The 12088-nt window shown below is 34.2% G+C and overlaps 1 protein-coding gene across 10 annotated transcripts in view; it reads left to right on the forward strand.

The window, feature by feature from the left end:
- LOC119639995 (very low-density lipoprotein receptor-like) overlaps nt 1-12088 on the forward strand; it is a 226995-nt gene that overhangs the window by 194876 nt on the left and 20031 nt on the right. For 8 of the 10 annotated variants that reach the window (XM_038037758.1, XM_038037759.1, XM_038037757.1 and 5 more), the window contains 3 exons: nt 21-375; nt 5593-5791; nt 6192-6458. In XM_038037758.1, coding sequence (XP_037893686.1) covers nt 21-375; nt 5593-5791; nt 6192-6458 — 821 coding nt within the window. The remainder of the gene's footprint in view (nt 1-20; nt 376-5592; nt 5792-6191; nt 6459-12088) is intronic. The other 2 variants (XM_038037760.1, XM_038037763.1) reach the window with 2 other exon arrangements.

A 12088-nucleotide genomic window follows, 5' to 3' on the forward strand; every position in this document is an offset into this window, starting at 1 on the left:
TTTTTTTTTTTTTTGTTTAGTTGGATGTATTGGTCGGATTGGGGCGCCTCGCCACGTATTGAACGCGCCGGCATGGATGGTACCCATCGTACTACTATAGTAAATTATGATGTTAAATGGCCGAATGGCATTACATTGGATATGGTACGTAAACGTATTTACTGGGTTGATGGCAAATTAAATATTATCTCATCGGCCAATTATGATGGCTCACAACGTCGTCAAATTTTATATTCAACGGAATATTTACGCCATCCATTTTCAATAACAACATTTGAAGATTACATATATTGGACTGATTGGGATAAGCAAACCGTGTTCAAAGCGAACAAATTCACCGGACAAAACGTCGAAGCTATAACAGCAATGCATATGGTAAGTGGAAGTGTTTGCAAAAAAAAAAAACAAAAATTTTCTTTTTTTTAGTGATAAATAATCGAAAAATTCGTAGCTACTTTTAAAGAAATCTCTTTAATAATCATCACATATCTATACATATTTGTACGAATTGTAAAAGAACTTAATAGTTGCGTTCGTATCGTTTAAACGTTTCAGTCTGATGCTAGGTCAGGTTTTTAAAAGGCTCCGCGCATATCATTTTTACGATACATTTTTTGTACTAACTGGCGTAAGTCATCAGCAAATTGCGGTCACCATGTCAGACCGATCATGCTTTACATGATTCCGATTCTGCCAAATTTTAACTTAAAATTTTATATAAACGAAACGTGAACTTTTTTAAAAGTTCCAAAGCGTAAACTTTTGTCTTCTCGTCTCGATTTTTGAAACTATGTTCATTCTAATCATAAACGCATGGATGGAGTGTCAAACGAATGAAAAGAGATTAACGACATAAGGCAAAACGTGCAAACAGACAAACGAATAAGACCACTGCAAGACAATTCCAGTCAATTAAACGACATAAGTACGAACGGACAAAGGGTCAGAGAAACGAATAAGACAAGATACCCACTAAAACGACCTGAAATAAATGAAAACGTTTTGAGATATTCTAATGACATAAGCACGGATGATCCGAAGGACGGGCAAGCCAGACCATCTACTAAGAAGACTAACAAAGACGGAAAACTTTCGAGAAATTCTAACGATATAAGTACTGGTTTGCTAACGGGCATATGAGTAAGACAAGATGACTACTAACACGACCAACAATAAATGAAAACCATTGGAGGCAATTCAACGATGGAAGCACTGACGGAGAGACAAACGAATAAAACAAGATACCTACTAACAAGACTAAAGGTGAATGAAAATCTTTCGAGATATTTTCATTTTATAAGAACGAACTGGCAAACGCCATAGAGCAAAGATACCCACTAACAAGACCAACAATAACTAACAATCTTTGGATATGAAATCCTTTCGAGCTATTTTCATGATATGTGAACGAATGGGCAAACGCAATAAGACCGAGTGAAAAGACCAACAATAAGTGAAAATCTTTGGAGGCTTTCCAACAATGCAAGTAACAACGGGGAGAGACACGGATAGACGGACGGACAAGTGAATAAAGCAAAACACGCACTAACAAGTATAGAGGTAAATAAAAACTTTGCGAGATATTTTAAAGCAAGGACGGGCGGACGGATGGATAAACGAACAAGACAACGTACGCACTAACAAGGCCAATAATAAATGAAAACTTTTGGAGGCAATTCAACGATGTAAGCATGGACAGACAAAGGGATGGAAAAACGATTACACCAATATACGCACTAATAATATGAAGACCTCTCGAGACATTTTAAAGTACAAGTTTGGACGGACCGACGGACAATCGAATAAAAGAAGGCCAACAATAAATGAAAACCTTTCGAGACATTTTAGATGTATGAGTTTGGACGGACCGATGGACAATCGATAACTGAAAACCTTTCGAGACTTTCCAACGATATAAGTACAGACGGAGAGGCGGACCGACAAACGAAGAGCCTTTGCCCTTTGTGCGAGATGTGTTGTAGCGCCTAGCATATAATAAATAAATCTTATGAATTATTAAGACCTTAAGTCATTACACACGCGTGTACGCATCAAAAGGGGCCAAAAAAGCACAAACAGATGGGCCGCCATCCATACGCTCATCATCAACATGCATATACTAGGGAACACGTATTTCGAATAGCAAGAGACTCATGCAAAACACATTAATTATGCAATAAACGTAAAAGAAAAAATCTTTACAAACACACTACTACTACATACGAAAAGCAAAAAAGATGTTTTTACAAGTTTCAACGAGAAAAGGGAGAATATTTTTTAATGCATATAACAGCCACAGCAGCATGTGTTGCAAGTGGAAAATTGTATAAAAATTTGTAAAGTGGTCAAGTAACTGTCCATCCAAGATAAAACTTAATTTTTGTAGGAGTATAACTTTGTAGGCTGACGCTAGCAAATAAAAAAAAAGTTCTGCAATATTGATAACTAAGATTTTCATGTAAGCAGGAGAAGCAGAAGAGAAAAGAAAACATTTACCATATTATTGGGAAAATAAATTTCTATGAATAATGTTTTTTTTTTTTTTGGTTGAACCAGGAGAACAATTGGAATTTAAGGTGTAAAGATATTCAAAAAAATTCGTAGACAGATATTGCATAAAAAGGGTTATTAGCCACAAACGTATACATAATTGTCAACGACGTTCAAAACTGTTACGGCAAATGCGTTCAGGTGTTGGTGGACCCCCATTATTTGTCTTAATGCAGAAGATCCTTATAAATTTTTCAGAAAATCATTATTTTTTTTTATTTTATTTAAACTATCTCGTAAAAAGTCACGAATCCTATATAAAAAATGTAGGCGCGGCCAAATTTTAAATGCTCAAAAAACCTTTTTCCTTTACTCTGTGACAGTTGTTTACGGCTTTGAGAAATTGAAAGTTTTCAAAAGTCTTCCATTGGACAAAAAGCTTTGGAACAAGAACAAGAATTGTTTTCACAATACTAAGAATAAATTAAAAGAGTTAACCTTACCTTAGCAAGAAACGGGCTGTTAACTAACAGTTGCTAGATGTACATTTCTGCGTGTTCCAAGTGAAAGTACTATTCAGAATCTTTTGTACTCCCATTTTATTGTCTTTTTCACGTAACACTAACCACTCCGAAGTTAATAATTTCAAACCACCTTAAATTCAATATAGTAGAGCAGGTGTAAGCCATGCAATTTCGACACATGGTCGACATAAAATTGCAAAAAGTCTAAGGTTTACGCAAGAGTATGTATAAAAGGTGGTGTTTGCAAGCTTTGCACAAGACGAGTTTTGATCCAGAAAGCAGAAAACCCATTTTACACCAAGCTTGGTTTTTTTCTGCTTAATTCGAAGAAAAGTTTCTCAATAGTTACGATATTCATAAGATGCACATGTAACTACGCTGAAGAGTCGGCTAATCGGTTAATATCGACGGTAAAGCTGAATATAACTGACATGTGCGTACGGCTGCAGCAGCCCTTTCTTAGAGCCAACAACAACAACAACTGCTGATGCTAGTAAACCGCAAACCGGTCTAATAAGGCAAAGCTCGAGCAGATAATCACAAAACTATAGTCTGGTACCTCCAGGCAACTGAGCTGAGTTTCTATTTTTATGACGATATCTAAAGAAGTTGTAGGTCGCCCCAAGAGATCAATTGCCTTATTCACAGGGAATTCACATTTTGCCTAAGGAAATAAGAAAAATATTTGCTACCAATGGTCAATATTTTGAACAAAATATCTCATGTTATTGTGTTTCCCATAGCCCATTCAATAAGTACAGAGGATGATATACTCACTGCCACTGTCATTTCTGACAAATTTATGTGATCACACCCTACGCTTGTGGTGCAATGTATATTAAGTTAGTACGGACATATGTAACACCCACTTTTTATTATACCAATCGATTTAATATCATTTTCTCAATAAATTTAAGCATGTTTGTCCGCCTGTCCGTTTTATTTTCCAACCTATAGACCGCTATTTTTAATATATTTGGATAAAATATGTTACACCGCCGTTCTTTAGCGTAAGGATAAGCGCTATTGGAAAAGAGTTCGGAACGGTCCGCTTCTTCGACTACTCCCCATATAACGCCCTATGCTGAAAAATCGTTATATGGAAAAAAATTGCTATTTTCAAAATTTTTTTGGCAAAAGTGACTAAGTATTAGGATTTCGTCCCTCTAAATTAGCGTGAACATTTTCTGAAAGCCCTCTTATATAACCGATCCTGCGAAATTTGAAGCTTTAAGGCTGGCAAAAAAAGACTAACTGTTAACTTTTTTGTTATGATTAATAATTTATGATAATAATTTAATGTAAAAATTAAGTGGATCTAAATTGAACCATATGGGTCTGCTTCTTGGCCCCATTTCATATAAGATACCTCATGAGGAAAAAGACTTTACTTTTAATATTTTATGATCAAAATTAATTCATAGTTGACCAATTGAGCAAAAAAATTGACGGTTGGATCATAAAGGTGTACTTTCTTTCACTTTAAGTTATATAGACGTCATGAGTACAATTAGCGTAGGGAGTGTAATAGTTGGCGTTGCCCGACTATAATATTCTTATTGGGTTTGGGAGAATAAAGTTACATGCAATTTTACAAGAATTTTCGAAAAGCTTTTTATTCCCAACTCCTATTATCCTAGCGAATTGTAATTATTAAACTACGAACTTTTTGAAAACCTAATAGTTCGCCAACACGTATAAATGGTGACTGAGCTACAGTAAATTGTTAGGTACAGAAATACAGCGTTGCTTTTTGGTCGGAACATGGTCGTTCGCTGATAACTTCGCTGATTTTTTTATACCCATCACCAAAGAACGAGGGGGAGCAGATTCGTTTTCTCAAAACGTTTGCAACTCCTAGAAGGACACTTCGGAGATTATATGCATTTGTGATCAGCATCAAATTCTGCGATCTAAGCATGCCCGTCTTTCCGTCTATGTAATTTCAATTGTTAACATTTTCCTGACCACAAAAACTAAGTTATCGACCAGAAATTTGGCAGTAATATTGGAAATTCTTGCATGCAGGTTGGTATTAGGCTTACCCACTGCATCACGTAAAATGAAAGCAGCTTTAAACGTTTAACCTGTAAAGAAGAGAAAAAAATTAGCCACGCCCACCCAGAGTAAGGAAATTTAGTTTGGTCTTTTTTTTAAGTCATCGGTGATGGTTATAAAAGATTCGGTCACAACCGAATACAATTTTCTTACTCGTTTTAACATATAACGTTTTAATCTCTTTAACGGAGACATACGGTAATATAATTAATCATTTCAACGACGGCCTCAATGTTTTATACTATAAAATATGAACACATTCGTACATTATAGGTCCATATATATATACATATATATATATGTATGTATATGTATATACATAAATATTTTCCTTCAATTTATTCTTCGATCGTTTATATTCAAAATTCTTTTTTTTTCCTTTCATTTTTTTTTCGCTTTCTTTCCGCCTTAACTCTCGACTCAAATGCTATAAATTTCACTGGTTGGTTGGTTATACATGGGGCTCGAAAACTTATGCAAAAAAAACAACCAACGTTAATAACAATAACACTAACAACAGTTGCAGCATCCGATGGTTATACATGTATATCATCCGTATCGTCAGCCAGATGGTGAAAATTATTGCCAGGCTGTTAACGGACATTGTTCACATTTATGTTTGCCAGCGCCGCATATTAATGAGCGTAGTCCACGTATATCGTGCGCTTGTCCCACCGGTCTTAAGCTAATGGAGGATGGACAAATGTGTGTCGAAGACCGTAAGTGCATATATAAAACAATTCTTTTTGCTTTACTTTTCCCACAAATTTTACATACATATTTGCTGTTAAGTCAGTAAGTTAGTGAGAAGAAGAAAAAGAAAAAGAACATGTACCACCAATTTTTAGTAAAATTTAATTTAATTCTTTTCTTTAAAAATTTTTATAAATAATTTTTAAATTTCTATTTTACAATTTTTTTTATTATTATCTTTGTTGTTTTTTTTTTTTTTTTATTTATCTATTTATTTTAAATATATTTTATGTTGTATAACACAAAAAAAAAACAAAAAAAAAAATTCCCCCGATGACATCGATATGTTGTTTTGTGCCATTCGTGTTTAATATGTGATTGAATGAAAACAAAATTGAATTGAAATCAATTGAAAATCATATATAGCAACGTATACAGCAAGTTTACCGCAACGGCATAATGTGATCAACATACCAAAGATTAATTTTAATATTCCCACTTACTCGCCTTTGGATTTAGAACAGGAATCAACAATGTCAACGTCGTCACACTCATCATTATCCGCTTCACATGAATTTGACGTCATATCGTCGTCTCATAGCCAAATACCTCAAAATGAACACAGAGCCACTGCTAATGACGACACGAATAATGCCACTACTATTACTCATCATATAGTAGAAAACAGCGCGGGTATGATTTTCAAGTTATATCTCCACAAAATTTTCAGTTCACAACTAATAATTATGTTTTTGTCCTGTGTATTTGTATGTTTGTGCACGTGTGTGCACGTATGTAAAAGCATTCAAATTGAGCATTAATTATTTATTATTCACTTATATGTATGTATGTAATTCTATCCTTTGCATTACCGCACAAATAGGTTTTGGTATACAATTACTTTTTGGTTTTTTTTTTTTTTTTTCTTGTAACTAAATATGGATGAAAATCATTACAATTCATTCTATTAGTACTTCATCATTCTATAGTTCTATCCATTCTTTGCTATTATATGAATCGCAATCGATTTTTATGATGAAAAAAGTTAGACTTGGCTTAAGCCGAATCTCTTACTTATTTAAATATAAAAAAGAGAGAGAAAATCCTTTTATTCCTCATGCCGTTCACAAATTGTATTTTATATATCGTACACTTTATAACATATATATTTTTTAATATGACAGCACCTTATAAGTAATAACACAAGTGAAAACTTTCCCCATTAGCTTGTATTTGACTATAGAGCGTTGTTGCCTTCATTCGGTGTACTGGCCATCCATTGGATTTAACATATCGCATATCGTATATTATGGCGGCGTCTTATAAGTAATAATAAAAGTGAAAATTTATTAATTACCGCAAGTAGCTTTTAAGTAGTAAGTAGATATAGAGGGTTGATGCTTTTATTCGCTGCATTGACTACCCAGCCGATTTTTTGTACCGTATACCGTATATTTTCTGTATAATTTGGCAGCACCTCGTAAGCAACAACACAAGTGAAAACTTTTAGTTATCACCACTAGCTTACGTACAGTGCTTGACTATAGAGCGCTGTACTCGCTATTCATTGGTTTTGACGTATCGTATATCGTATATTTTCTGTACAATTTCGCAGAACCTTATAAGCAAAAATACAAGTGAAAACTTTTAATTAACACCATGATTAGCTTGTGTCTCGATAAAATTTGACGGCGCTTTATAAATGACAATACAAGCTAAACAAGATAGGAAATACAAAGACCTAAGGGCGAACACCTTTGCATACAGTATGGGGGTACAGCACAAATACTTTCAGTACCATATTCCCTTTTATTTATCGTATACCGCATATTTTTTTTATGCAATATGACATTTTGCGGTAAATACTACCATAAACCATATAACAAATGAATTACGTGAAACTGAAGCTAACTTTAAATTTTCATGAATGGTTTGTGGGTGTCCAACATGGGACTATGAGTGAGAGTAGAAATGCTCTTGCTCGGCTTATCTATCACAAATTTGTTTTTACTTAACATATACCGTATATTTTTTATGCATATTGGCAGCATTTTATAAGTGACAATATAAATTAAATAAGATATGAGATACAAGTAAGTTGACCTAACTTTTAATTAGGTAGCTTTTAATTAGTTTGTATACAGTATGCGACTACGAAGAGAAAAACAGATGCATTTATCCGATGTGTTCATTCCCAATTTGTCTCTTATTAATTGTATATCGTATAATCCTTATAATATTTGGCAGCACTGTGTAAGTAACTGTGATGACAGGCCAAGAAATAATTTACATACTTGTGTCCTGGATCAAGCCATCTTTTGTTACATTGTTTGCGATATTTGATTGCCGCAGGGAGCCTTAATCAATGGATATATTTTTTTTAATGCTTATATTTATGTCGTAGATATATTCCTAATTTAAATCGCAAGAATTAACAACAATTTATACAAACATAGATATTATTAATTCATTCTATACCTGCCTAACAATTTCAGGGGAACTTTTAGTACGACCTATACCTGGTTTCCCACACATTATTAGAGAAGAATAACTAAAAATATTATAGGCAGTTGTGGTGCACCATTCGCTACCCTACATCGATGTACAGGTATTCATATAATAAGGTTCCAAAATCAGGCGTTATATAGGAAGTGGACAAAAGTGCTGTCAAATTTTCAATAAGGCTCTTGCTTAGGCCACACGGTGCACATATCTCAAAACATCTCAAAAACTGTGGCCGGTATACATGAAAAAGCAACAGACGGACAGATTGAGGGACAACCTAAGCTCGATTAAGAATATGGAGGAAGGAAAAAATGGAGGGCCTATCCTAAGCGTTTCGGGGTCTTATATATCTTTAAAAATATATTCCTTTATACGACAAATGGGTTAGGAAATCAAAAATTTAAAATGAACAATCGAAAGATCTAGAATTTGATTCACGATTACAAGCGACAGCCATATGAACAGGCAAACAGATGCAGTTAAATGCATTTCGTTATTCGCGTAGATCCGTAATGGCTCTTTTACTTTTTTCTATGCTCTACAGTTTCCATGGACTTGTTAATAGCTTAGTGAATCTAATAATTAAGCTACATACTCTCCCTCTCGTGCAAAGATTATCTTTGCATTGAACTCATCCAAACACACACACACACACACACACACAAGTCTACATACTTATCTTGGCCCATATACGTTACACTATTTATAGTTTCTGAAGCATTGCACTGCATTTAATTGTGACTTGTTCAAACCAAGTTAATGCCATCGGTTTCGTTGAGATAGCACAAACACTTTACCACATTCCTGTCGGTGTTGACGTATTTCAATTTTCTTTTTTTTTTCATTTCTAATTTGTGTAATCATTTCAATCTTCTTACTTTTAATACCCACAGCCGACAAATGGGAGATGTATTCATTTTATCAAAGCATTTGCAACGGTCAGTTTAGTAGCTCCACACGTTAAGTTTAGTACCTTCACAAGCTGTAGGAAGCATCGTCTTGATCGCAAAAGTGAAGCTTTTGTTATCAAATTTAGCGCAAATTTTACAAATTCTTGCTCACTAGTTGGTATTAAAAACGGGTCAAATCTAGTAAATGAGACGTCTGCACTACTCCGTAAGTACCTGCACAATACCTATGTTGTCTTGACAAGCACCCATTTTTCATTCAGAAGCAGTTTCGTAGTAGATCTAAGCTTGTCTGTCCATCTGTCCTTCTTGTCTTCTTGAGGTACATCCACCTTTTATACACCAGTACAACAAACGTTGCACATTTACTTAAGAAGTGCTACCAAATCGTAATAAAAACTTATCGCATAAATGGATCGTATCTTTAGAATCATAGGTCGTCCAAGTCACCAACAGTCCAGTTCTATTTGAGAGTATGATTGAAAACATATTATGGTAGACATTAATGGATATGCTTCGCTACACTTACCATCGAAAACCTCCCGTTAAAAAATGGAATTAACAAATGGTTCACCCGCCCATTGCAAAAATTGACTACGCCCTTGCTCTTGCTCTCATTTTCTTGCTATATTTTAGAATATAAATAAACCCCAGCAGAGAAAACAAATGAGAGCGAATATAATCCATCACCAGTAACAGACCATGATAGAAAAAAAAACAAAACAAAACAAAATAAAAACAATAGCAACAACAACCACATAATCTTCACATCAAGCAGTAAAATAAAAAATAAAAAAGAAAGAGAGAAAAAAAATGTGGGGGATAAATAAAAGAACCCAACGCTAGAGCATTACTTAAACATTATATACGAAAGGAAGAAAGTTAACTTAACGGTATAAATACCACCCTTGACATAGAATTATTGAGGCAACTTTTTTAGTACAGTAATGAAAAATTCTCGGTATGTATGTGCAAGCAAATAAATTGATAGGATAGAGAGAAGTATAAACCAACAATCCTCTTTTATTCATAGAAAACAGATCACAAGTGATTACTTAAAACAAAGAAGGGTGCAGGGGAAAGCGTTGCGAAACTTTGCGGTTTATAATACTGCGGTGTCGATATTATCACAACAACGAAGAGCTTATTGAAAATTGTGATAGTAACAAAATTACAATAATTACAACAATAGCATCGAAAATGAGAAGAATGATAACAATAATCATCATGTACAGCTTGAGGGGAGAGCGAAAGGAAATAAATTTTTCACTTAAATACCTGAAATGAAATTCATGGTGAAGTCAAAAGCAGCAACGCAACAACCACTCACTCATTGATAATAAAATAATTGTATAGAAAAAGTGTGCAGTTAAAATGCAAGAAGAAAAAAAATATTGAGAACAAATAAAAACACTATTATTAAATACCCTACACCATTCAAAAAAAAGTGATGGAAATAATGATCTGATTCGAACCGATCAAACGGTCAAAGCAATAATCAAATTTCATCAAAATAATTCGGAAATTGTGGCCTATAGGTTGACTAGACAAAAAAACAAGGCAGACAGCGGGACAGACAAGCTTGGGCCGAAAAACAAAATGATGCTAGTTCTGAGTATAATAAAAGGCGGGTTTATCCCAAATCCTTCTAGGTGTTGCATAAAACCCGCACAAACTTTAAAATACCCACACAACACCTACACAAATAGTGTAGAGTATAAAAATTCATGCCTCATCTGGGAGCTAATAATACTATAATGTATTTCTTGCGCTTATACACGATAAGCAATAGAAAAATGGTAGTAGATCTGTGAATGACATTTTCATAATTAATTTTAAAAAAAATTCAATTTCTTTGATTGAATTTATTTATTAAAAATAGATTGAATATTATTTTCCACTAATTAGAGCGTCAGTAGCAAGGAATTCCATGAGTGGAAATTGTTAGAAAGTAAAAAAGAAAAAAAGTTGTAGAATTTTCATATTTAACATTTATCATAAAAAACCGGATTAGTCACATAAGAACTTTAAATTTTATAAGAAGTGATCAGTGTTAATAGGAATCAGCGTGAATGAGAAGTGGACAGCGTGACTAAGCAGTAATCAGCATAAATACGAAGTCACCAGCATGAATAAGTAGTGATCAACAGTAATAAGAAATGATCGATCTGAATAAAAAATGATCCGCGTAAAGAAGAAGGTATCAGTAAGTGATCAGAATGGATAAGAAATGATCGGTGGGAATAAAAAATGATTAGCACGAATAAAAAGTGATCAGCGTGAATAAGAAGCGATCAGCATGAATAAGAAATGATCAGCGCGAATAACTACCGATCAGCATGAATAAGAAATGATCAGCGCGAATAACTACCGATCAGCATGAGTAAGTAGTGAGCAGTGTTAATACGATGTGAGAAGATGTGTAAGAAGTCTTGATACTACGTCAATTCTGTTGATCTGATTCTGTTGTAAATAGGCAATTCCAATGTCTTTCTAATGACTTGGAATTGCTCACAATTGGTTAAAATATGTGTCTGTCCGTCTGTACGTTTTCTTGTTTTCAGTCTATAGATCGCAATCTTTGAGATATTTTGATGACATTTGGTACGCGGACATGTTTTGATCCAAGGGCGAACATTATGGTTCGGATCGCGACATTTTTTCGACCACTTCCCGTATAACGTCTTACTTTGAATAATTGTAGTAAGTGAAGTGGTGTAGGGTATTAATAACGGGTCCGTTCTTTGCTTTTATTAGCAAAGACAGAGTGGACAACCGGACAGGTATGTGATAAGACAGGAAAATTTATCAGGAATCTTGTGAGAATACATTTCGTCTCCTATTGTGGCTACTTTTTCCCACATGAACGTAGGCCTGTTTCTTATAAAATACAGAGCACGTTGGAATAGA

Source organism: Glossina fuscipes, unplaced genomic scaffold (genome assembly GCF_014805625.2).
Source record: "Glossina fuscipes isolate IAEA_lab_2018 unplaced genomic scaffold, Yale_Gfus_2 114, whole genome shotgun sequence".
Lineage (NCBI taxonomy): Eukaryota > Metazoa > Arthropoda > Insecta > Diptera > Glossinidae > Glossina > Glossina fuscipes.